General features: G+C 37.9%; 1 protein-coding gene across 2 annotated transcripts in view; it reads left to right on the top strand.

Annotated features, from left to right (window-relative positions):
* Nucleotides 1–18,903, top strand: part of USPL1 (ubiquitin specific peptidase like 1) — a 33,507-nt gene extending 14,604 nt beyond the window's left edge. For both annotated transcript variants that reach the window (XM_036099662.2, XM_078070504.1), the window contains exons 5-9: nucleotides 688–801; nucleotides 5,573–5,702; nucleotides 9,004–9,129; nucleotides 14,696–14,853; nucleotides 16,843–18,903. In XM_036099662.2, the coding sequence (XP_035955555.1) occupies nucleotides 688–801; nucleotides 5,573–5,702; nucleotides 9,004–9,129; nucleotides 14,696–14,853; nucleotides 16,843–18,719 (2,405 nt within the window). In that variant the 3' untranslated portion in view covers nucleotides 18,720–18,903. The remainder of the gene's footprint in view (nucleotides 1–687; nucleotides 802–5,572; nucleotides 5,703–9,003; nucleotides 9,130–14,695; nucleotides 14,854–16,842) is intronic.
* The last annotated feature ends 9,044 nt before the right edge of the window (nucleotides 18,904–27,947 follow it).

Here is a 27,947-nt window from a genome sequence, read left to right as displayed (position 1 = left end):
CTTTTTTTTTTTTTTTTGGTGAAATCTTTTGTAGCTTAATAACTAGAGTGAGATGCATATGGGGGCTGGTTTTCTGACACAATAATTCTGAGTACTTTAACCCTAAAGAAATGAACAAAAACATGGGTAGGTATGTGCCCAAAAGATGTTTATCATGATAGTATTTATAATAGTGAAAAAAACAATTGTCCAGCACTAGGTGAATGGTTAATAAAACCGTGATTCAGTTGGTGTGTAATAACTAACCTGCAAAGTTTTTAATGAAGCAAATTCGTGTGAAGTAATAAAAGTTATACAAAGAAATAAATGAGTAGATGTTGTCTCTAGCATGAGTAATAATCACATGTAAAGACATAGCTTCAGCTGTTTCAGAGATAGGCAGAATATCTGAAAGCATAGATCTCTTGCTAGGCCTGTGATTATTTGGATGAGAAAGGCTTTTACTGAGATTTACTCAAACACAATGATGTTGGCTCATGCAGTCGGAACTAATGATACTGGGCTGAGGGAATATTAGGGCAATATATGGCACAGAGAGAGGAATAAGAATTAAGGAAATTTTGTCTTTTCCATTTTGTCTCTGCTAAATTTATTGACTCTGATGAACTTTCATTCTTGGTAATGTCTTAATTTTCTGTGGAAAGATAGAGATTGATAAGAAATTGATAATCTATGTTTCATTTTTAGATGGAGATTGTAAAAAACTTACTTCAGAAATATTTGCAAAGATAGAGACCTGTCTGAATGAAGTCAGAGATGAAATTTTCATTAGGCTTCAACCTCAGCTTAGATGCACATTAGGTAAGTAATTTGTATTATTTAACTGTATTACTCATTTACCATAAAGAAATACTTAACATCATAAGAAAATATAATACTATTTTATTATTTTGGGTGATTCGATTCTTGGGAGAGAGAATCTGTGTAGTTTCCTTTAGGAGCCTACCGTTGGTTAAATCATTGGTGGGCAGAGTTGTTGTTACATATAAATATATAGGTTTGTGTTCCACCCCTTAAAAGTGGATACATTTTTCAGAACCAGGTGGATACTCAGGGATTGACACCATTGGTTGCTTTTCCAATACTTTCCCCCAGTAGACTAATTCAGTGTCTTCAACCTTGACTGTACATTAAAAGCACCTAGGGAATTGAAAAATGCTTGGGGTCTATTAAATAAGAATCTCAGGGATGGAGCTCAGGTATCAGCAATTTTTAGAAGCCCCTGTGTGATTTTTAAGGATGAACAGGGTTGAGAATCTCTAATCTAAACCAACCATAGTAATCGGACTTCCCTTGCCAGTGATTGGTTTAGGAATAGACATATGGTACAATTTTCATCAATAAAATATGAGGAGAAGTATACTTTTGGGAAAGCTTTGCTTACTTTTAAAAAGGGCAGAAGAATGAGACCTGCTTTGTTCTCTGTGATTTGGCTTTTAGCCTTGGAGCAGAGTAGAGCTAGGGTGCTAGAATCCTGGGGCTTTCGAAAAATTGTTTAGTGTTGCAAAAGAGAGTCATTGGTGATTTTTTTTTTTTTTCAAGGGTAGTGTCTTTTTGTTTTCTTTCTCTTTATTGTTGTAGTGACTCTTCTGTTAATATTGTGTTGTAGTAAAGAATATATGATACCCCTATTAAATATCCACATTGAATTATGTAAAATATCAATGCCTTCAAATTTTTCTCTCAGAAAATTTATTTCATCAGACTCAGATACTGTATCTGGAAGCAATGTCTTTTTTGCCTGGTAGTATCTTTGTCCCACTATGCTGTTCCCTAGTTTTATTATTTTGTTTTCCATGAACTCCTACGTACATGTTTACTCTGTTCTTAAAATAATAAACTGAATTTCCATATGCCAAATCTTTGGCATTGTTTCCTTTAGGTCTAAAGGACTATTCTAATTTATCATCAGGTAGGATCTCAGATGGGATGAATATTTTTTTTTCCTTTTTAACAAAGTATAATTTCTGTAATAGTGAAACCCTTTTTAAGTGTATAGAGTGTATAACCATTACCATAATCAAGATAGAGAACAGTTCTGTCACCCTAAAAGTTTTCTTCAGGCTCCTTCAGCCCCTGTTCTTACCCCAAACCACTGATCTGTTGGGTGGATACTCATTTCAAAGGAGGCTTTACCGTAAGATTACCAGAGTATAGACTGAGGGGCTCCCGTAGTGCATTTTGCAGGTGTCCTTTCCCTCCTGGAGTGACCTGAGATGTTTTATTCAGGGTCCCTGCTCCAGTTCCCATTTGAATTAAAGAGTGGTTTCTCCCCCAGTCTGAATCAGCACTCCTCTTAGCCCTGATAATTATATCTGGAACAAGGTTGCATCTTGTTCCACTGCTGCCTTGGGCCTGGTTTTCTATGTAACAGAGAAGGAATTTTTAAATTATTATTTTGTGCAATCATAGCAATTGGGCAAGCATACAGCTCTTCTAATACAATAGAATTCCTCTCTTGTTTGTGTTCATACTACTCATTCAGCAGTAATAGGTGCTATGTTGGAGCTTAAGATCTTACTAGTGAAATCTAATCTTTGCTTTGGAGAGCATTTTAAAAATCCTACAATGTGTGTGTCTTTATTCTGAATGTTAATGTGTACTTTCAAGTACTAAAGAAAGAGAAAGAGAATCTGTACTGACCCTGAGTGTTGGTTAAATTTTTAAGATCAGTCATTGTATCATTTTGATTATTGTTTTTAAAAAATACATTATAAACCATCGTTTCTGTTCCCCCTCCCTGCAGTTTAAGAAATAAAATATTACAAATACACGTGAAGCCCCCTTTGTACTCTAATTCACTTCTTCCTTACCTCCCCACAAAGGTAACTGCTCTCTTCAATTTAGTTTTTTCTTTCTCTCTAATGTCTAATTTTTTAAAGGAAAAAGCTAATATTGTTGTTTGTACTTATTTATGTAATTTTAAGAGTAATTTAGTCTTTGAGATAAGTGTACCAGTGTAAGGATACACAGACCAGTAGAACAGAATAGAGAGTCCAGATGAAAACCCTCCCCTTTTGCTTACGTCATACTGTGTGACAGAGATGGTGATGCAGGTAAGTGGGGGAAAAAAAGGCTGTCTAGTAAATGGTGCTGGGACAGCTGGTTCCTGAGACGGGGGAAATTGGATCCCTACTCGACACTGTAATCAGAAGTAACTTCAGCCTATTTAAAGACCTAAACATGGAAAGGCAGAATTACAGAACTTAGGGAAAAAATATGGGTGAATATTTTACCAGAAGAATTTTTTAAATAAGGTACATAAAATAGTGGTAGATATGATCCCATTGAAGTTTGAAACCTCTGGGCAAAGATCGAGAACAAAGCAGTAATATCCTGGCTATCTTGTGAAGAATTCTGTACATCAGTTTAAAAAAAGGACAGCCTGATAGAAAAGTGGCCAGAAAACATTAACGAGCAATTAACAGAAGAGAAAACTTGACTGGACAGCAAAGAGTCACTGAAAGATTTGTATCGTGGCAAATGATGGTATTTTAGGGAAATATGCAAACTAGGTAGTTGGATAGGCATTGGGGTGAAGATACTAGAGGCAAAGAAACCACTTAATTCCAATTTTTATAACCTCCTGCTGAAATTAGTTAAGTGGTATTATATGTTCTCTAGTGGATGCTTTATGCTTAATACCCATAAAATTTGTAAACAAAGGAAAATAATTAAGATCAATTAGGAGCTATATAAATTCCCTAAAATGATCTGTACACCTATAACTTATTTAACAGTGTGTTTTGAGCTCTTCTTTGATATTTTTTTTCTTTCATGATATTTTGATTCATTGAGAACTTTATGTATTTTTAGACCTGAAGATTCTATCTTGTCATTATGAAGTGTAAATTATTTACTTTTCGATTAATATTTAGTAGAGTAAGATTTAAATGCTAGTAACTGTTAGAAACTCCTGCTGTACTATGTACTGTTTAGATGCGGGGTGATGCTATGTGTGTTCCTGTTTAGGAGACTGATTGGTATTTATTTCTATTTATATAAAATATTTTATTTTGATTTTTATTTTTGTACAAAAGTAGTGGTGAGACTATACCACAAAGGTGACTGTTAAAATAGCCTTTGTAACTACTGGTATTTATAGAGCGTGTTTAGGCAGTAACACCTCCTGCTCTGCCTTTGGGTCGTGCCAAGGTGACTCCTCCTGGCCTAGTTCCAGGCTACTGTCGCTCCAGGCTAGGGGGAGAACTGGACCATGGAAGTGAGACTGTCCTGGGGAGGCAGGGGAGGGAAGGACTGCAATTCTTTGGCAGCATCTCAGCTCCCCTGAGGGCAGGAAGGTAAGAAACTTCCAATTGGAGAACAAGTGTAAGAGGAGAATGTAAATCCTCCTATTTAATTTGCCTGTTGATCCCAAAAACTGGAAGACTGGATTCACTATGCAGTTTTTGTTTTAATGACACCAGGAATCAGATCTTCTCTAGTCTTAAAGTCATTGAAGTTTAATTTTAATTGGTTTTTTTAGAGATTTATTTATTTGAGAGAGAGAGAGTGAGAACAAGCGGTGGGGGTTGCAGAGGGAGAGTGAGAGGATCTCAAGCAGACTCCCTGCTGAGCTCGGAGCCCAATAAGGGGCTCAGTCTCACACCCCAAGATCATGGCCTGAACCGAAATCAAGAGCCAACGCTCAACCAACGGAGCCACCCAGGCACCCCTAATTTTAATTGTTAAAAGATGAGACTAAAAGATTTTAAGAAGAGTGGTGGATGAGGAGTGGGGAGATTTGAGGCTGGCCCTTTAACCCTGTGTGTCATGTCCTCTCCACACATGAGAACAAGAGAGTTGGACTAGAAATGGCTTTTTAATGGTTTTGTCCACCTCTGACATTATTCTACAGTGTTAAAATGGATATATCATTTTTGGTATTTGTGGTGAACTGTTTACATATTTTTATTTTGTTTTTATAATACTGTATTAAAATTTTTATAATGCTATATTATAATTTTGTTTTATACCCTAGGGCTATTATAGCTCTGAGGATTTTTTTTTTTCCCCAGAGAAAAGCTAAAAAAGATATGAGGGAGATAGTATGGGTCTTTTGTCCTTAAAACATTTCCATAAGTGTCCACCAAGAAAAATGAAAGACAGGGACTGAAGTGGTAATTAAATCTTTCCTATGATAGACATTTTTAGAAAAATGCTTTAAAAACTTCCCGTAGCCTTGGGTGGCTCAGTTGGTTAAGCATATGACTCTTTTTTTTTTTTTTTTTTTTTTTTAAGCATATGACTCTTGATTTCAGCTCAGGTCATGATCTCAGGGTTGTGATCAAGCCATGCATTAGGCTTCCTGCTAAGCGGGGAGTCTGCTTGAGATTCCCTCTCTCCCTCTCCCTCTGCCCCTCCCCTCCATGTGCTTGCACTCTCTCTCTAAGAGGAAAAAAAGATTCTTAAACACTTCCCCTTGCCCAACTGTGAATAACTTAACTGTCCTATATTCATATATTTTCACATATATTTGTACTGTGAATGTAGTGACAAAAGGTAAGTTAATAATTTTTATTCACTTTTTTCAGTTAATTATGAGCAATGATTTTCCCTTTTCTTTTTGAAGGTGATATGGAAAGCCCCGTGTTTGCACTTCCCCTGCTCTTAAAAATGGAACCCCTCATTGAAAAGCTCTTCATGTATTCTTTCTCTTGGAACTTTGAATGTTCACAGTGCGGACACAAGTATCAAAATAGGTTAGTTTTTCTCTTTTTTAAAAATGGACGTATTTTATTGAAAATGGTTCCAAATAATAAAATTTGAATAAAACTTGCTTCCATTTGTACTGCTCTCTCCCTCGTTCCTTCTGTGCTCAGTAAAATTTCCCACCATATCTTGAAGTCTCCCCACTGTTAAGATTAAAAGGAAAAATTTGAGCTCCACAAACTACAGTTTGCTTGCTTTTTTAAACTGGAAGAATAAAAAACCATGGTTTGCTGGATTGTTAATTAGTAGGAGTTTTCTTAAGAAGTTCTTCAGTGGAAGGGGAGACAAATGGGAAGAGTAGTATATTCCCCTCACAGCTCCCCCTCTGGATTCCCTGCTGAGTAAGAATATTTCTTAGAATTCCTTGAAATGATACGTGTTTTGTTTATTCCTCTGTTAGCAACTAGGGTTTTTGTTTGGTTTTGTTTTTATGATTTGAGGCTCCCAGAGGCTGGCAGTGGTTCTGAGAGGTAACTTAGGCTCTCCCATTCCTCCATGAAAGACCAGCCACGCCAGACTCCTCTTGCATAATGAGCTGCCTCAGCCTACTTTCTACGTCCCTGATGCCCTTAGGTGAGGATTAGAGGGGTCGTGATTGACACACTATCATTTTATGCCCTGAGATTGGGACTTGGGAAGAACCATGGAGGAGAAAGCAGCAGTGGATTTCTTTTGCTTCCTTACACTGACCCCATAATAGAGAGAGTAGATTTTGGAAGAGGAGTCAGAAAGTTTTCATCACACAGAAAGTTGCTGGCTGGCAATTAAAAAGATTACAAACTGGTTCTGTTGGTCATTTATTCAAATCACTATAATAGAGATCAATCCTTCCCTCTTTTCTTACCTACTGTCAAATTAGAAAATTTGGAGTTTCTTAAAATTATTAAATAAAAATGTGAGAGAAAACTATTGCTTAGATATTCATTATCTAAATTGAGGTTATTTTTGGTATGTAGGGGTGAGTCAAGGAGAGTCAAGTCTGAGAGAATGTTCTAGGGAATACAAGCAACAGAACCAGAAAACTTTTTTTTAACCAGTTAACTCAAAAGTATTAGAACAGAGTAAGAATAAGCATTTCACTCTCATCTAGGACTTAAATAATTTTCTATGAGTATAAGAACGAGTATTTCCTGGTCTTCTATCATTGATTTATATAAATTAATCTGATATTCTCCTCATTTGACAAATGTGGAAAGTGAACCTTGAAAGGGGTTTAATAGGCAGGCAAGGCCCAAGGTGACACACTACTAAGTGACAAAATTCAAGCTTAGGTTTCCTGCCCTCAGACTTTCCTGCTCACTGTGGTATACTCCTTAAATCACCACCTGGATTTTAAATAATATAAACAAGCTTGATGATTAAAATCAGCTTAATTACAGCTTTTCCAAAATCCACATCTGAGTTGTTTGACAGCTTTTCATTGAGTATATTTTATGTGCCAGGAACTTAACAGAAAAATAATCTTTATCCTGGCCAAATTCAGACTAGTTAGGGAGATAACATATAAACACATAATTGAGGGCCAGTGACTTAGTAATTATTTTTGATCTGTTGGATGCCTTAAGTTACTTTGAATGCAAAATGTTAAGTGCATTTTGGAGGTGTATATAAAAAACTCTGAGGGTTCAAGGGAAAGAAGCCACTGGCATTTGGGTTTGCTGTTTTTTGTTTTTTTTAATTCCTTTGTTCTAAAAATAAGTAGTTATAGAGGAAAAGCTAAAATGAAGTGGCATTTCATTAAATACATCTTAGTATATATCATAGTTTAAAACATTTCCACTAAATCTGATGGGAGAATATCCAGCAAACTCATGGTTTTGTGCTGCTGTTTTTAGGGCCAGTTTAAGATCTTTTACTTGCTTTACAAAGTATATTTTGGAGGCAGTTTAAAAACATGGTTTTTGGAGTCAGACTCCCTGTATTCAAATCTCAGGTCTATCATTTATCATCTGATATGCGCTCTGTATTTCACTTTCCTCATCTGTAAGATGGGGAGAAGAATGGTACCTGCCACTTAGGGTTGTTTGGGAGACGAGTGCTTAGCACAGCACCCTGCTTTTGCACATAGTAAGTGCTCAAAAATGTTTGCTGTCATGTGGAGCATTAACATTTATTTGCTGAGACAGACTCCTTTTTATAGCCTAAAATACAGGAGGCTTTACTCAGCAGTCGTCTGTGAGAAGCAAGAATTTAGTAGAAATAAGTCATTCAATTTTAGTGATAACTTTACGCCGCTTTGCTTTTAAAATGTTAGCTTCCCTGAGAACTGGTATATTTGTAACAGCCTCTGCTTATCTCACCTTGATTGAACAGTATTTGTTTACAAAAAAAAAACTAGTGTTTTTTAGGTAATTAATTGCTCTTTTAAAGGTATTTTTATTAAAGTGAATCCAGTTGAGATATAGTGTACGTCTTTATTTAAAGATTTTATTTATTTATTTGACAGAGCTATAGTGAGAGAGGAAACACAAGCAGGGGGAGCGGCAGGCAGAGGGAGAAGCAGGCCTCCTGCTGAGCAGGGAGCCCGATGTGGGGCTTGATCCCAGGACCCTGAGCTCATGACCTGAGCTGAAGGCAGACGCTTAACGACTGAGCCACCCAGGCGCCCCTAGTGTACATCTTTAAATATCATCTTTTTAGGTGTCTGTTGCTGTCACGTATTTAGGCTAAAGTGCAAATTTAGAACTTCTGTAACCTGTGAAAACAAAATTATTTCACAACTGGTATTCTAATTTTTTAAAGATCAAGAAAATTGAGTTGTATGTATTCCTGATTATATATTTGGAAATGCCTTTTTTCGTTTTTGGTTGTCAATATGGATAGCCAGATTGTGAATTTTGTAAGTAAGGGGTGAGCTCTTAATAAATTTGGAAATAGTGGTTCTCAACTAGGGGCTGTTTTGCACCTCAGGGGACATTTAGCAGTGTTTGGAGCTAATGGTTGCTACATTTGGAGCTGTTAGTGGCATCTAGTGGGTAGAGGCCAGGGATGATGCTAAACATTCTCAGTGCACAGGACAAATGCCTCACGGCAAAGAATTACCCAGTGCAAAATGTCAGTGGTATTGCTCTTGAGAAATCCTGGTTTGAACATTTTCTTCATCTCACAACTGAAAAAATATACATAATTATGGTGAAGAGCCTTCACAGAGAGCTTTACTATGGTTTGGAAGGAACAGTGGCGTATTTATTACATGGTGGGAATAGGAAAGTATGAATAAACAAACCAAGGTTTAGGCATTGGTTTAAATTGATGTAAATGAACTTAAGTTATGTCTTCTTTTTTTTGCAGACATACGAAGAATCTGGTCACTTTTACAAATGTCATCCCTGAGTGGCACCCACTTAATGCTGCCCATTTTGGTCCATGTAACAATTGCAGCAATAAGTCACAGATAAGAAAAATGGAATTGGAAAAGTGAGTTAAAATTGCCTTACTCTTTTTAGAACAAAATGAAGGTGGATTTAATGTGTAGAATTGCAAGTGTTGACTACAACCTACTTTTCAGAAGTTTGCATTAAACAACGTAGTTACAAATTACCAAAATGCCCCTCTATGAAGAACTCTGGCCAGTAAGCAAACTGTCCCAGACAAAATACTGCTGAAGACCTGTCTTAGGGTGATTGTCTGACCCCACGCTACTGGTGCCTTTTCTTCTTTTGCCTTTTTTCTCCCTTTAAGGATATTAATCTTCAGTTTTTCTCTCCTCTGCCAACTGCTTGGAGTCACTAGAATTCTGAGATTTCCTTAATGTAATATCAAGAACTAAGATGACTCAAAGATGAACCACAGGCTTATCTGTCTGAATTCCCATCTTCTCCCAGAACTTGAGCTGCTAATTCTTCATCATCTTATAAGCTTTCTCTGCCTTTGAGCAGATGTGTTTTTATTATACTTCACCAGCTTTTCTATTTGTCCTCAGTGGGACCACTGGTCAGAATTACTTTGTTCTAAAATTGCTACCAGAAGCCGCATATTTTAAACTCGGGTCAGTTCCAATATAGGCAGTTTGTCTATCTCTCTGTTAGTTAATACACTCACACACTTACACATCCTGTGTAACCTGAAGGTTTGGTCGCCCTCACCTCTAACTCTACAGTAAAGAAATGTTTGGAAGTATAATTTGGTGTCATAAAGAACAGTTAACCTTTTCTTACCTTTTCTGATGCCCTTGGAGGATGTACCAGGAAATCCTCAATCTTTACTAAAGGTTTGTTTTCATCCAAGTAATAAATTCTCAGCTAATCTAATAGTGCCCAGACTTAGAAGGAGAAAGAGCAGTGCCCCTCCTACCTCCTCTCCTTAAAGCATCTACTTTACACCTTTAAGGTAGTATTTACTATGACAGTTCAGAACACTGTGCTTATTCTTTATATAGTCTTTATATAGTCTTCTCCTTTTACAGTAGTTGAGGACTAGGACTCTGACACCAACACCTGGGCCCCATTTCTGTGTAACCTCTCCCTGTCCTCCTTCCTATATGATTACATTTTTTGTTAAATCAGTACTCATTGTTTATTATTATGAATATACGTCTATTCCCTCCAGCCAAGCAGTATACAAGGTTATGTTTCATTTCTTTTATAACTTTTCATTTTTCCTGGAATTACTAATTTCCTTGTGTTTTCATTTGCTTTGTTTATGTATGCATTGTGAATTTTTTCCATATTCTTCAAACACCCATCAATAGATTTTCTTTTTTTTTTTTTAAAGATTTTATTTATTTATTTGACAGAGAGAGAGATAGCAAGAGCAGGAACACAAGCAGGGGGAGTGGGAGAGGGAGTAGCAGGCTTCCCGCCGAGCAGGGAGCCCGATGTGGGACTCGATCCCAGGACTCTGGGATCATGACCTGAGCCGAAGGCAGACGCTTAACGACTGAGCCACCCAGGCGCCCCCATCAATAGATTTTCCAAACACTTAAATGTTTCACAATTTTTGAATCCTCCTCCCTCCCCCTTTTTTTCTAGAAACCTTTCTTCTGCCACCTTCCATCCTTCTGCTCCAGTGTTCCAGTTTATAGGGTTCCTCTCTGGGCCTGGTCCGTGGGAGTGTTCTTTATACTCTCTGTCACTATCCCAGTTTTTAGCTCAGGGCCTTACCCCCACATTCTTCAACATCTGTCACCTATCAGTATTGAGTCTTCTAGAGGTTCTGTGGGGTGTATAAGTTCTTCTCATCAGTGTGCCCACTCCATAGCACTCATGTCATCACTTCATCCATACTGCTAAGTTACCACTTTCCCGTTTGCTTTTTGCTTTCAAAATATTTGTTGTTTTCTTGTTTGCTTATGTCTCCTTTCCCTTGTTGGTCCTTTTGGTTTACTACCATTTTTTTTTGGTCATTCATTATCATTTGGAACATTTGAGTGGAAAAGAAGAGAAGGTACCTTTAAGCTGAAGTCCATAGTCTTTCTTGGCTGTGTGGGGTTTCAAACTTTGAGATTGGAGTGTTGTAGGAGCCCTTTTTCTGTTTTGTTTTGTTTTGTTTTGTTTAAGCCCTGTCCTTGATGAGAAGGAGGTAGAAGGGTAGCAGGTTGTGGGTATCTGCCATCCTGTACTGGACAGTTGGGTTACTTGAGGCTTCCTGGGGTATGTAATTTCATCTAACAGTTATACCTGCTTTTTCTCAAGCCCACATTGAAGATAAACTTATACTATTATTTTGTTTGATCTGTTAATTGGTCACATTGCAACATACAATTTTTAATTACACAAATATGTTGCTTTACTTACATTAAAGATTCATGCTCTGATTTGGCAGTGTATGCGCTAAGTGTTTCAATGTGAAATGTGTTTAGAGTTCTAACAGGCCAATTTATAAGCAGAATTTATAGTTTGGACATTTACTATATTCAAAAGTAAATTGAACTAGTATGTGAAATTTCATTTAAATTTTAAATGACAAGGTATTTATAAAGTCCTCTGTAGTTTTTTACTTTGAAATTCATGTTCTTGATTTGTTGATGTCTAATGGAATTTAGAAACAAATTTAATATAGTTTTTAAGGATAACTTAAAAGTAGTTAGGCCCATCATGATATCATGCATAATTCCACCTTACAGCATTCTAAAAGCTAATAGTGTTGTAAGTTCCCTGAACACCTTGTCTCAGGCAGTCCACATCTCTAATATGTTCCCATTAGAAAGAGTCCATTGATAAATCAGATGAATGAGATCTGTCAAGTTCAGATCTGCTACTTTAAGTAAATTATTTAGGAATTATATTCAGAGCATGGTGACGTGGAGCACCAACTTAGAATCTGATTTAATTTTACTTCACAGACTCTTAAAATGAACCTCATTACTGCCATGATCACCTCTAGGAGTCCGGTCACACGCTGTCCTGGATTGTCATTTGAAAAGTTTATTTATTTAAACTTCGTTTTTAAAGAATATATAAAAAATTAAAAAACCTTAGCTTTTAACAGTGTTTTTTTTTTTTTTTTAAACTAAAGGTTAGGGGAGGGTAAGAAGAGAAATTAGATGTTTCTGGTCTTTGTTTATAGGCCTTGTTAAAGTGTCATCAAAGTATCTTTAAATATAATGATTTTGAGACTTTCTTCCAAGCAGATAAACTAAACCATCCCCTACAAAAGTTTGGATGGAGTACTGATATATAAAATAGTTAAAATTATGTTTCTTAATTTAAATCTTCATTGTGTGGCACAAAATGCTTTATTATTTTATGAGATCCTTGAACTTACCTCTGAAGAGGTAAGTTCTGAAGAATACAGTTGTAAACCTTTGTTTAACAGTTGAATTTTTCTGAAGAAGTATTTTGTTATAATTAATATGAACCAATTCTAATTATTTTAATTACATCTGATTTTACTCATATATTTCATTTTTTTGTCATAGAATCTGAAATGGGAAATCGTTCAGTGATGTAATTAGATCTAAAATATAGTGAGATTTAAAAATTATATTTGCAGTTTTTTTGCCTAAAGCCTACATTATTACAGTTCAGAAATATATATATGCACATTGTTAAATTTGCATTTTCTAAAATATGAGTTACTACGTTACATTAGTTGGGATTAGAAATAAAACACTTGTCCTCCAGGCCATTTGCACGAGACTGTTCTTTGTGGGACAGGGCTTTGGTGTTTCCCTGCTGTCTGTGGGTAGCCAGGGCAGTTGGCACAGTTCCCCGTGTGCTGCTTTCTCTGTTTTCTGTTTTCTCTCTTTTCCTGAGGGTAAATCCTTATAATAGGAGGAGTTTAACCTAAAGTTAGGGAGGTGAATGCAAATGGATCTTGGCTTGAAATCTCTTGTGACTCTCATTCCAGTTCTGTTAAGCCATCCCATCCAATTTTTTTATGGTTGAGTCCATACCTAACTTGATCCCCTCAGCTTTGAGCATCATCTTTGACATGCTAGGCATTGCAGGTAGGAAGAAGCCTGAGAACAAAATCTGTTGCCAGGCTAGGAGTAAAGTTGTACCCTCAGCTGAGAGGCTGCGTATGAGATGAGTTGGAATTATGGGTAGGAGGAACCTGTAACATTTAGGGGACACTAGAGTTTAGGGGACCAGAGAAGAAAATGAAGTAGAAAAGGATGAGCGGGGGCATATGCTTTTTAATTGAATCCAAGATGCCATCGTTTATAAGTTGCACCAGTTTTTAAATATGCCATTAAGAAAGAAATGCAGCCTATTTAACACTTTCTGTGTTTAACTCACATAAAGAAGGCAGGAAGTTCATGAGTTTTTGTAGTTTAGGGATCAACAGGAGTGTTTTAGTAACTAGCCTTAGAAGATATCTTGAAAAGGTATCTATCATATGAGACCAGGAGAATTAAATATTAGTACTTACAGAGTCATGCAGGTGCCTAAGCCTGCGTATCCAGCTGTGAGAACAGATCTCTAGTTTCTCTGTGGATCATTGATTCAAAGGCACACTCTTCAAATGTTAACATGGGAGAACATCTAAGAATTGATGGCATGGTAGAGTTTAGTTGGCAGTTTTCTTTCCTAGTGGTATATGTTATAGCCAGTGGTATCTTAGATCAATTAAGTAGATATGATAAAAAAAAAACAAAGGGGGTTAGCATTATAGACTGTGTTACAGCACTTTTTATTTATAGGTACTTTAATTTTGAAGACTTGATTATTCCTCTAACATGATTGACAAGAGATAACTTACTAATTAATTATTCCTTGTCAGTCTGAATAATCTGCATTTTGGACATTGATTCAAGTTCATTTCAGCTGAATAAATTTTGATAAGCTAAGTAAGTTTGATAGCTGTTTAAATATTGGGAAAAGAGATATTCATCATTTCTCTTAAATCCTGAGAGCTTTGTTAAATTTGGTTATCTGAGGCCCATCATTAGGTTCTACGTTCTGGTTTGGTATGTTACTATAATGATAAAGTGTATTTTTGAAATTATGGATGTCTTAAAGTTTATAGTAAATCAGCCATTATGTTGTATTTTCTTCTCTGTTTTAGGTACAAATTAAACTTCCTAAGTAAAAGTTTTACTTTGTTGGACCTCTTTGCTTCTGGAAATAACAGTGAAATAGACCAAATTATTAGCATGTTGAGGTTTTTTAAATGTTTATTTCAGTGTCTTAGGTTTATTACTTTGTTTCACATATTACCTATAAAACAAAAGTAATTCATTTGGGCACTAGATCCCAAGAAAATTCTAAAAGGCCTGGATTTTTCCCTGTGATTTTTAAGCCACAGCAGCATTGTGGCTTACAGAGCAATTTTTGTTTAATGGTCTGTGTTAGAGCCTTACTGCATGATGGCTTCCAACTGTCACTGATACCATCCTGAGAAGGGTTTACTGTTACATACTTCATAGAGTGAGTTCTCCATTTCTAATTAAGGCACACATCTGGAGGTTCTCAAGAAAAATTAGTGCAGTTAGCCTTGAACATGTTATGTGTGACTTCCTTGCTTCAGACCATCTTTTGTATAACCAGGCACAGGGCGTTAACATTTGTTTGACTTCACTTGCCTTTCTCTCCCACAGAGTGTCTCCCGTACTCATGTTGCACTTTGTGGAAGGCTTGCCACATAACGACTTGCAGCACTATTCATTTCATTTTGAAGGCTGTCTTTATCAAATAACTTCTGTAATTCAGTACCAAGCAAATAATCATTTTATAACATGGGTTTTGGATGCGGATGGTAAGTATTTAAACCTTTTTCTTTTATGATAATAGGCATAGAGGCCAAACTCTAGATTTTTTTTTTTTTAAAGGCAAACTTTGCCTTGACTCTTTTTTTCCTCTCATGTCTTGCCCTTGCCTTTAATTCTTCTGCCCCCTCCTCTCCTCTCTCACTCTAGTTTTAGAATCACTCCTATCTTTGCTTTGTATAAATATGGGTATACACATGCATATGCATATTTCTTTTCTGGACAGAGAAGGAGATCATATAATGCTGTTGGTTTACAGTTTGCTTTTTCCCACTTAGTATGTTTGCTTTTACTCCATGAGAAATACATGGTCAGTATAGAAAAATGAATGGTGGCGATTTTGATTTTTTTAGATATGTAACCATGTACTGCTTTTAAAAAGAAAGTGCATCGTACTGAAGGTTTTTAATTGAGAAAGGACAAAAATTTTGCTTAGTTTGCAGATGTTAGTAATATAAATAAAAATAAACATCTCTTGGGTGCCTGGCTAGCTCACTCAGTAGAGCATGTGACTCTTGATCTCAGGGTTGTGAGTTCAAGTCCCACATTGGGCATGGAGCCTACTTAAAAAGAAAAAAAAAATTGAAAAAAAGAAAAGTAAACATCTATTTCTAGAACTGAAACAATATCTGAAATTCGTAATTTATCTAAGATAAAGCCTTTATTTAAATAATTAAACTTTTCAATAGAAGGTTAAGTAGTATAGCTCATAATTTTTGCTAAGTTTTTCCTTTCACGTATCTAATATGGTTTAATACTGAGTTTGTTTTTCTCACAATGTTCACTTTGTCTTAAACAAGATCACTCAGCCCCGTAAAGTGTCATATTAGGCTGTTGGTAAGGGGTCTCTTTGATATTTTTATTTTTCTCTTTTCTATTGTTTGGACACTTTTTATATTTGATATTTTCCTCTTGGGGATAGTTTGGGTGGATGACACAACAATGTGTTGTAAAAGCACTTTGCAAACTAAAACTCACGTTATAAATACTGTCACCTTAAAGTTTTACCCTACTTCAGAATCGGGGGGGAAGTGGTTCTCAATAACATAAGCAAAAACTAAACAAGCAACTTCTTTATTTTAATTTTTTACTACATTCCAGGGAATCTGAAGTCCTTTTCAGGTAGGTTAGATAGTTACATGGTTTCCATCCCTGACAACATATAAAAATCATGGTTACTTTATAAAAAATGTCTTGGCTTTCCCATCATTGAATCGATCTCTGGGGATTAGGCCCAAATGTGACTTAGGTAATTCTAATGTGCATGTGTGGTGGTGAACCACTGACGTAAGCAAACAAAAGAGTCTCAAAGTTTTAATGGGTATAAAAGAAGAAATAGTAGGTTCGTGTGGTTTATAAGGGTGTATCCATATTAATTTAGTGAATGGTTTTCTTGGGGCTTTTTTTGTGTGTAGAGGAGGTTAACCTCTTCCCTTGTAATCTATCACTTCGTTTTCACTTGACAAATGAGAAAATAGAAGCTCAGAAATAAAATAAGCAAACACCTAAAAACCTCTAAGGTTTTTTTTTTTAACTAAAAAAAAGAAGAATTGAAATAAGAATTGAAACAAATGTGGGTACTTGAGGGTAACAGGCTTCATTTATCTTGAAAATTCATATATATGGAAAAATTTAATCCATTTTCTGATGTTGTTGGATAAATTGGGTGATATACTGTATTCTAAGTCACAAAAATTAAATAGACTTCTCTCTTGATTTTTGTGGGTATTGTAGGAAAGGGTAAAAACTATCTCAGTTTTTCAAATTTCTGGATGTTAGTCTATAACTTTTATTAGCCAAATAAGGACTTTAACCTTGGCAGAGAAAAATGGTGACATAAGTATAAGGCCATGTTCTTGAGTGTTCTCTTTTGGTGGATATTCAGGGATATAGCAGTTAAAATGGCCAGAAGAAAGTGAACCTCGGCTGGTGGGTTTTGAATGTCTAACCTCATTTACTGAACTTTCCTCATCCTCCAGGAAGTTGGCTGGAATGTGATGACCTAAAAGGCCTACGTTCTGAAAGGCGTGAGAAATTTGAAGTTCCTGCTTCAGAGATACATATTGTTATTTGGGAAAGAAAACCATCCCATGTGACAGATAGCGCATCTGCCTGCCTTCCACTTAAAAAGGCTAGTGATGAGGCTGCTCTCGGTGATGAGAAACCAGCCGCTCCAACGTGGTGTTCTGGGGGCGACGCTGCCTCTGCTGAGCCGCCCTGCACAACCGGCACGGCAGCGGCACCGAGCACTCTCTCACGGGGTGCGTCTGTCACGCGTGGGCATCATGTACTGTCAGGTCCAGAAGGTTGGGTTGACAGTAATATTTTGTCTTTGACACTTGAAGAAATACAGGTTAACTCTGAATGTTTTCTCTTAGAAAATGAACCTGTGGCAGAAAATGCAGGAGTTGGCGAAACAAATACTTTGCAATCAGAAGAGTCACTAATGGCTTCTTTAGTATCAGCTCCGTGTGTTGAAAAGCTTACTCAAGACCAATTCGTGAATGTAAGCTTGCCATCTCAGATTGTAGGGGCAAACATGCAGTTGGCACAGCCAAGGGCGGAAGACACTGTAATTACTAAACCTGTGAACACTACACATGCTACTGACCCTATAAACGGAGGAAAGCCAGTAGAAGTTGAGGGTACAGTTGCCCTAAAGAAGGACACTCCATTAAAACAATATCTTTCACCCAAAACTGAGAAATTAAAACCAGAACAAGCTGTTATAGCTCAGGTATCTAATTTGAAAAAAAATGAAACTGTGGCATTTTCTCAAACCATAACAGCGAAGTCAGTACAGAATTCATCTCTGAAAGAAACTCAGAAGAAACCATTTGTAGGAAGTTGGGTTAAAGGCTTATTAAGCAAGGGTGCTTCTTTTATGCCACCTTGTGTTTCAGCTCATAATAGAAACACTGTCACTGATTTGCAGCCTTCAGTTAAGGGGGCAAGTAATTTTGGTGGCTTTAAAACGAAAGGCATAAACCAAAAGGCTAACCGGGCATCCAGGAAAGCCAATAGGTGTGCAAGTAAGCCTCCTACAGTTAGTAACCCTCCATCAAGCCATCCATCGTCTGGTAGCACGACTTCTCGTGTATGTGCTAGTGTTACTGCTGATTCAGACGCTTTGAAGAAATGTGAAAACCCCTCCTATGGAGCTCACCACAGTCACGATTCTTGTGTAAAAGAAAATGGTGTTTCTCCAGCAAACCACGGAGACTCAGTTGAGGGTCAGATTCATAAACTTCGTCTAAAACTTCTTAAAAAACTTAAGGCAAAAAAGAAGAAATTAGCTGCTCTTATGTCTTCCCCCCAAAAGGGAACACCTCCAGCTGAAAATTTAGAACATGTGTCCCACTGTGGGTCTCCAAATGATTGTGAATCAATAGAAGACTTGTTAAAAGAACTACAGTATCAGATTGATACTGCTGATAATAAATCTGGGTGCACCACGGTTCCATATAGTAGTCAAAGTCATGAGGAAATTTTAGCAGAATTACTGTCTCCTACAACTGTTGTCTCAACAGAGCACTCAGAAAATGGGGAGGCTGACTTTAGGTATTTAGAAATGGGAGATGACCACATCCCAGCACCAGTGTCTACTGAATTAAATGATATTCCCCAAAACACACATCTGAGACAGGACCATAATTACTGTAGCCCCACCAAGAAAAATCAATGTGAAGTTCAGCCAGCCTCACTGACAAATAATGTCTGCATTAGGACATTGAACTTGGAAAGTTCCATGAAGACTGATATTTTTGATGAGTTTTTTTCCACTTCATTAAATTCTTTAGCAAATGACACATTAGACTTACCTCATTTTGATGAATATCTGTTTGAGAGTTGTTGAGTGCATGTTACCTCTTTTTAGTTTAATATTTATTACTGCTCTTGGAAAAACTTAGTATGTTATTAAGTAGTGTTTACACACTGGCCTTGTCATGAACAAAATGTAAGCTACTGAAGGCTTTACCTTTGGTTCTACTCACAAAGCATGTAATCTGTTTTACAAATTAAAATGATCAAAAACTGGTTTTCCTTGTTTGCTTCATTTTGTATTATAGGACAAGGAGGATTTCAGAATGAAAACTAGAAAACTAGTGTCTAGTTTCTGGCATTTTTTACAGTTGGGTACATTAAATTTCTACATTTTAATTTTGGTTACACTGTTTCAGGAAAAACACTAGTTTGTACAAACTTAAGTCATTGTATATGGACTATAGAATGTGTGACTGTTTGGTAATGGTTCTGTGATCATATTAAGACCCTAAGCCTGTTTCTTATATAATAGTTGAGTGCTGTGGAATGTAAACCTCCCCCCATACAACTTCTCTACTTACAAAAGATGGCAGGAAACCTTGTTCCTAGAACTCTAAGTAATGTTACACGTTTAATAAATGATCTCTAACAGGAAAATAATCTATGTTTGTGTTAATAAGAGTTCACATTATCATAAATGCCCTCTTTCTCCCAGCACATGTATTTCTGTGAGGAAAGTGGGACACCATCCAACAGTTCTGTTTTGGGAGAAAATAATAACCAGGTGCTTATTAGGCTTGCTATATGGGTTCTGTTTTGTATGAAACACTAATTCATTAAAATCCCAACATTTCTGTGAGCGAGATACTTTTATCACATTTAACAGATAAAGAGCACAGAGCTTAGTAAATTGTACGGCTGGGATTGAGGAGCATGGTTACTACAGTGCTTAGAAGTATGTGTTCCACCTATCAGTTTTCATTTAAAGTTTGGATGCTTGAACAGCACCACTGCTGTAGTGATTGGAGTTAGTAGGAACCGTTACTAAGGTTTTAAGGGTGGCGGTCTTGGGATATTTACTTTGCCAGGGACTCGGCACTTCATGATTGATTTGTCCAATTTACTCCCAATCCCCCCCCCCACCCCCTATTTTCTGACTACAGAAGTACTGCATGTTTGTCAGGAGAAATTGGGCAAATACAGAAAAATATGAAGATTTTGGATCATCCATTTTAACTACTGGTAATAGTGGTAATTACTACAAACATTTTCATATTTTTATACATGTAGACTTTTAAAAATTCTATTGTACCTATTTGTACGATCTTAATGTTTAATGGGCATTTTTCCATCATAGTTTTGACAGCTTTTGGATAGCTATGTTACATTAACATTGTATGGATTATCATTGTTTCACCAGTCTTTAGATTTTGAGATGATTTGTACCATTTTGTTATTAATTGTGCCACAGCAATTATTGTTAAGTTTTTGCACAGACCCAGGTCTTATTTTCTGGGGGTGGAATTGCTGGATCACAGGATACGCATTTTAAAGTCTTTTAATGATTGCATGATTGGCTTTCTTGAACCCTCACCGCCAAGTAGTAGCATTGAGGGTGAAAAAAAAAAAACCTTGGCTGTTTTTATTTGCATTTTCATGATTGCTAGTGAGGTTAAATATAACTTTATATAATAAAGTTACATGTTTATATAATTTTTTCTATGACTTTATTGGCCAATTGAGTTTCTCTGAAGAATTGCTTGTTCATCCTTGTTAGTAATCATTTAAGTATTTCTAGATTTCTGCTAAGTACTGAGCAGTGTTGTAAACCTCAGAGATCAAGCAGTAAAAAAAAAATTTTTTGCTCTTTAGAGGAACTTGCCTTCTAAACAAGAAAGTACATATATAATGTTAAGTAGTCATAGGAGATACAGTTGATTCTTATTTGTGGTGGTTCTGTAAAGTTTCCGAGAGCATTCTATGAACATGAAATACTGAACCATTGCTCCTAGGGGAAATAAAAGGTTAGGTTCCTGTGAGCCTCTGGTCACAACATTGTCAGCTGATCAACACATAACCTTGTTTTTTGTGTGTTTCTGTTTAAAGACACCGTATGTAATATATACTGTTGGTTCATTCCTATTGAATACAAGGCCAACAGCACTATAAGTCATGCCCAAATGAAGCTTATCTAACACATGAGTTTTTTCTGTAAGGCAAGTGACAATTTTCTTGTGCTTAGGAACACCAGACAGAAGTTAACACTGCACTTGGGGGCCATTTTAAACAGTGAAATCAACAAAAAGCGCACACACAAAAAAATGTGGCACTAAATATGCCGTAAAAAGAACATGTATTTACAGTATGAGAGCTGAATCAAAAAGGCAGTGTTGAGTTGTTAGACCTCAACTGGGGTCATATGTGTTGGATGATTCTGTGGGTGTCCATAATGACCACAAAAGCGTGTTAATTTTTTTTTTCTTAAGATTATTTGAGAGAGAGAGCAGGGGTAGAGAAGGGCAGCGAGAGTCTCAAGCAGACTCCATGCTGAGGGTGGAGCCCAACGCAGGGCCCGATCTCAACCCAGAGATTAGGACCTAAGCTGAGACCCAAGAGTCTGAGATCCAACCAACTGTGCCAAACCAGGTGCCCCTGTAAGTGTTGATTTTTAAGGTTATAAATAAATCTTAGCAAGTAGGCAAAATCACAAATACAGAATCTGAATAATGAGGATTGACTAGATAACGTCAGCACTAAACATAAGCGGATGGGAGAACTCATACTGAATGCACTTGGGAAGTTTCTGGGAGGTGGGTGTCATTTGAGCAGGGACTTTGGTGAAGTTAGGGAGTTGGACATGTGACTGGAGGAAGGGCATTCTGGGAAAAACAAAAGTCCTGAGGAGTGAGGGTCCTTAGCAAGATTGAGGACGGGGAGAAGGCCGACATGGCTGAGCAAAGTGAGAAAGGGAAAGAGAACATGAGATTAAGGAGGTTGGCAGAAGCCAGCGTTTGTGTGGTTTTGTGGGCCATAGCGAAGACCTTGTCTATGCTTGAGAATAATGGAAGCCACTGAAAGATTTTGGGTAAGGGCATAACATGATCTAGTCTCAGTTTTAAAAGGATCACTGAAGTGTGGAGAATGACTACAACCAGTGTGAATAGAAGCAATAGTCTGTTACAGCCTCCCCAGAGTTTAGGGTGACAGCTGTGGAGGTGTTAAAAAGTAACTGGATTACTGCTGCATTTCAAAAGTAGAGCCAGCAGGATATGTTGATGGGTTGGATATGGGGCAAAAAGAGGAATCTCAGGTTTTGTTGCCTGAGTAGATGGGTCATGCCATTTACTGAGATGGGACAGACTTGGGAAGGAAAAAATTTAAAGGAAAGCATTCATTCATTCAGTTTTGGATATGTTAGGTTCCTATCCTATTAGACTTCCCAATGGAGACACTTTAACAGGAATGTGGATCTGCAATTCTGGGGCTCAGGAGAGGTGGACACTAGAGATTCTCATTTAGGAATTATGAATGCATGAATCGTATTTAATGTCACAATAAAGGGTGGGGTCATTTAGGGAGTTAAAATAGCTCTGGGGAACAAGAGGGGCCGTGGGAGGAAGACCACATGAGTGTGGTGTCCTGAAAATCAAGGGAAGAAAGCTTTTCTTCAGGAGGGAAGGATGCCGATCTGTCAGATGCTGCTGAGAAGTTAGAGTAACATGAGGACTGAGAATTGACCATTGGCTTTGGTAATTGGGAACTCCTTGGTAACTTGGTGAGGACAGTTCAGTGGAGCCGAGACAGGTGAAGGGATGATGAGAAAGTGCAGACAGAGACCGACCCTTTTGAAACATTTACCTGGTTCCTGGTGAGGGAATGTGGGATCAACGTTTTTGTTAATGTGTTTAAGATGGGCGATGTCACAGTATGTGTATGTGTGGACCTGAAGCTCCTATGGATGTTGTAGATGAGAGGAAGGACAGTTGCAGGAGTAAATTTCTCCAGGGCTGAGCTCCAGTATATAAAAGGAGGTGTGACCTTAGGAGCTAGAAGAGTTAATTGATTTTAATACTAGGGAAGACAAAGTATATGGATACAGATATTAGGAGATGTGATGATTAGAGAGTGAGAAAGGTCACATTTTAATTTTCTCAGGGACATAGTAAAATTACCAGCGGAGAGTATGAGGGGGGGAGGAGTTGAAAATTGAGGAGGAGAGGTTAGAATTTTTAGTCTTGAGAGCTAATTGAACAGGGACATAACATAGCTTGCTAGGCAGTTCTGAGAATCCACCAGAAGTTTGTGGCCATAAATTTAACTGAGATGAGCCAAGATGGTTGTTTATTTTTTTCTCCAATCACATTTGCTGCTCAGGAAAGAAAGAATAGGTGGGAAGTTGGATTCATCCAAGGTTAGAGGTATTGCCAGGCAAATAGGACAGAGGAGAAAAGGAATTAAGGTTTTATGAAAGGAAAATGATGATAGTGATGGATAAGGAAGGATGTAGGGACATAAGACAGGTGATGAGCATTTAAAAAGTGGTGGCAGATCTCAGTGGATTGGAAGTGGATTCAAAGAATGCCAGAGTGGGATTAGTGGAGCAAGTAAGCTGGTTAGAAAGTAGTGTGCTTGAAATTGAGCTTTTGGGAACAGTGATAACAAAGTCTGAAGTATAGCAAGGGAAGTGCATGGCCAAGGTTGGGTGAGAAGTCCATGCAAAGTGAGTAGATAAATCAAGAGGCCAGGATGATGTATGGATAGTCTCTGTGGAAGGCAAAGTCATTTAAATGGCAGAGGAGTCCTGGTGGAAAGAAATATACAGTAAGCCAGGAGCTAAAATTCTCAAGAAAAGGCGGAAGACCATGAAAATGGGTGATGGCAGGGAAAGGAGCAAAGTGAGTAGTTCAAAAGGTTTGTGCTTCTAAGGCACTGGAGGGTTATAATGAAGATGGGGGAACAGTGGTTGAAAAGGCAACAAGGAGCCAGGAACACCTGACAGGGCTGTTGAGGGAGCGGTTTCTTCAACAGATGTTCAGAGTTCATTAGCATAGGGCAGGGAAGAGAGTGTTCAGGAAGTTGAGGACATGGGAAGGCCTGTCAGTGACAGACCATGCATCCCAGAAGATGCTGGTGGGGTGGGGGTGGGGGCTGGGTTAAGTGCTGGATAGGAGTGGAAGGTTGGGAGAGATAAGATCTAGAGTTTAATGTCCCAGGAGGCTTGGAGTCACAGAGTGATGAAGATAAACTGCAGGTTATGATGAGTTCTCTCTGGGAGAGGAGACTGGGAGGATCATGAGTTCTAACTGCAGCATCCCTCTTGAGAGGGGGTCTTTTGAAGACGGAGACTGGGAGAAAGGTATGTGAAGAAGGAGCATGAGGAGCACTGTGGGCCTCCCTTCCGTCCTGTGGTGGTTGAATTGGGAGTCTTAAATCATTTATATCTGCTCTTTAAGTATAAAAGGATTAAACTTTTCTCTGCCATATGGCAATTTTGGTTTCTGGTTGACCATTTTTAATGGTTTAGCAGAAATTTTACATTATTTTATAGTCCTTTCCTTTTGGTATTATGATTTAGCAAGGTCATTTCCACTCCCCAAAATACACACCGCTACAACATACCACATATTTGATGCTCCCCCAGCCCTAAGGCAATGTAAACCAGGCCAATTTAGCAGGATGGCAAAACGTTTGCAGTTGTAAACTGATGTCACCACTGGCTATGTGAAGAATCTCCATGCTTGATAATTAGTGGAGAAATTCTATATTTCAAACTTCAGTTCTATGTTGAGTCCTATCCATTGTAGATTTTCACCTCTGTAGTATTTATTCGAGTGAATTCCAACGATCAGACTAGCCTATACTCTAGTATAAGTGAATATATTGTTCAATTAAGTATAAATAAACTACCACTATGCTCACACATACATATGATAATCTATAATAATCTACTTCTCAGTTTATTGCCAAGGTAGTTGAGGATCTCCTTAAAGTGTATATTTGATTTACTCTGTCACTTTATCTTTGGGAATAATAAGTTTGAGTCCTCTTTGACAGACAATAATTTCTGTTGTTTTGTTTTTACTAAAAAAAAAAAGCAATGAAAAATGGCTCCATTCCTAGAAGGGGGTAATAAAATATGACAGTTTGCTGGGTGTCATTAAAGTAAGTCGCAAGGAAAGAAACACAAATCAGCTGCTGCTGCTATAAATCCCTATAGAAGCGACCCTGAACTGATCCATATAGTAAAGCCCTTCACACCCAGTCATTCCAGATTATAACAATAAGGTGTTAAGTGTTAAAACTCCAAAGCAGCTTTGTTGTCTCAAGCCATTTATTATTAATTTTACATATCTACTTAATTGATCAGTAAAAAAAAAATGGTTTCTTTGTGGCTTGTCAATAGTATTAGACTATTCTAGTTCTTTATATTACCTTAAAATCTTCAGTTTAGTAATTTTCCATACCTAAACTCTGGATTTGACACACTTTATAACCTTTACCAGTAATTAGAATACAAATAGAATAAATACAGTACAAAGCCTTCAAAATCGGTGGTGGAGTGGGGGCCCAGAAATCTGTTCCAGATTCTGTGACTCCCTTGGACGCTGTAAATAAATTTTTTTCTGTGAATGTGTACATTGTGGGGAGAGGGTCCTTAGCTTCCCATTCAGGTTTTTACAGGGCTCCGTGGACCCCTAAAGTAGTCTCTTGGGAAGTTTACCTTAAATAAATGAAGTTTAACTTAAAATGAAATTAAACTTAAAAAAATGATGATTGATTCTGGGACTAGGTTTTAGACGAACGCCATGGTGGAGAACCAGCCACAAGTAAGTAAGTTAAAAGTATGGGCAATTTATAATTTCTCGAATTTCAAGATTACTTTAAGACCCCCTCAAATTCCCAGTATCAAGCAAAACCACTATCACCATTTCCCCGGGGCACCGAGGCTCTAAATGTAGGCATCACCCTCCCCACTTCCCTCCTGTTTCAGTCCATAAGTCTTATCCAATCTTCCCTGGAATTACATCCTTCTTTTCTAGACCCACCTCATTGCCTACTCCTTTGAAATATAATTGCCTCTTAACTGTTCTCTGATCTCTTATTTCCCCTATTCTGTTGCCAGACCAACCATCTAAAATAAATTTCATTATGTCCTGAAACAGAAACCTTTAACAGTTACTCCCTTGCTTTATAGGGTAAAGTCTAGCTTCCAGCTTTGTTCTTCAGGGCCTTCCACAGGCTAAGAACATTGTCAGTGCACTCTATTTAAGTACATTTATTCTATATTCTGGTTATGCTCCTCTCCTCCCCACCCCCATCTTGCCTCCAAATTTTGCCAGCTTTAAATAGCCCTCCCCTGCCTTCTGGCCTGTCCAGACCTTTCAGGGTTGTTTCGGATCCTCCGTGAAGACACAATCCAGCCTATCTATGTTGGCTTCCTCATTTACTACCTGGGAACATTCTTCTCTGGCCCTCATGCTGACACTTCATCATATGCATTTTTATCTGACTGTCCGTCCCTGTTAATCACATACTCCGACAAGGCAGGGTACTCCGACAAGGCAGGGAATGCTTCAGTCCTGAGCATATGCTATGTGACAGACCTGTTGTGCTACATGAGCAAACAATGTAAATAAAGCCCTAGTCACTACACTCAAGGAGTTCATATGCTAGTGTAGGTGACAAGTAACTCCCTGATTTCAGAATGACTAGAGGAGGGGTGCCTAAATCAGACAGAGGCAGCATCAGGGTAGGCTTCCCTGAGAAGGTAACTCCTCAGCAGATGTTACCCAGGTAAGTACAGAGGAGGTGGGGACTGGCACATCAGGGTAAAGGGAAAGAGATGGGGGGGCGGGGTACAAGGGAGAATGGGCCATTGAAGCTCCTGGTAAATGCATATAACCACTAGAGGGTTTCATGCAGTAACATGGTAGGGGAAAGCCCGTGTGTGCTACACTCAAGAATTTGAACTGTATCTTGAAGGAAATTGGAACCTAAAATGATCATTAATAACAGAAAATCGTCTCTTCCCTCAAGGAGCTTACAACCTAGTATATGAACACTCAGGTTAAAGTGGAAGGTTGTGCTTTCTAAGTCCCCATAACTTAAGTACTAGCAAATATTATGCCTTCCTCATCTTGAAATGTTATACTAGATTTGAACGGTATAGAAATGATCTTATGACCTAATTTCCTTGTTTCCACTGTAGACTATCCTTAAGTATGAGTGGAAAGTTTGGAATTTTGAGCATCAGAGAGGCCCCTACCTAAGAACATTTTGGGGGGCTACTCCTTACTCTGTCTGAAATTGTACAACACTGTGTCTCCTTTTTAAAGGGCTCCTAACTAGACAACAGAGGATATTTTATTATCAACAATTATTGAAGAAGTAATTATCAGCCAGCATTTGCCAAGACATTCCCTGAAGGACAGCCGAGTGAGGCAGTTTAACTACTTTTTCTTCCAGGTCTCTAAATTCTATCCATGAAAAGTACATCCCAGAGACAAAGCACTCACCCCATAACCTCAATCTTGGCAGAAATGAATTATATCATCACCTTATCATGTTATCGTGTGGTTCTCTATCTTTATAGAAAGTCTCATGTGAACCAGCTGCTTGAAAAATATCTGTGTCTTCTGTGAGACCAGAGTTGAAAATACATCCTTCAAAACCTTTTAACAGGAACCCATACAATTTCTGCCCGAGTTTAATTTCAGGGAAAATTCTGTCAGCGATCTAAGAGCAAACATTAACACCTTCGTCTAGGTTCAAGTCCATTGTCCAAAAGCTGTAACAGAGCTTCATTTAGCAGACAGTTACATAGGGTGATTATGCCTCCACACACTTTTAGGTGACTCCCCTTGCATATTTTCATCGAACAGCTCCTCGGATCCTTTTGGCAGTAGATAAGGCAATATTGAATAAGGACATTTACTTTCTGGTGGTACCAGATTTTCCGAGAAGAAACCAGTGGCATTTATTCACTCACTTGTCAAGGGGCATTTTTTCCCCCTTTCCATTATAACTAGTGCTGTTGAAGCACAATCTTTGGGCCGGTCTCCCGAAGAACGTGTGCCAATTTCCCGTGGACATACAGTGGAATTGGATTACCAAGTCCCGGGCTGCCAGTCCAGAAGCAGAGTCGCTCTTAGATCCACCCGCGCTGGGCGACAAATACTGAGACAACATGGTCTTCCTCCGTCCCAGACACACGGTAGCGTCGTACTCTCCTATTCGATTAAAAATCTCACGGTTGCCGTTTTAAAATGAATCCGTCTCGAGGTTGTCTCAGGAAAAGTCTCAGGAAAATGAGCGCTGT

This window comes from Halichoerus grypus, chromosome 4, assembly GCF_964656455.1.
Source record: "Halichoerus grypus chromosome 4, mHalGry1.hap1.1, whole genome shotgun sequence".
Classification (NCBI taxonomy): domain Eukaryota; kingdom Metazoa; phylum Chordata; class Mammalia; order Carnivora; family Phocidae; genus Halichoerus; species Halichoerus grypus.
Note: the sequence above shows the minus strand (reverse complement) of the source record. Positions and strands in the feature narration are given on the sequence as shown.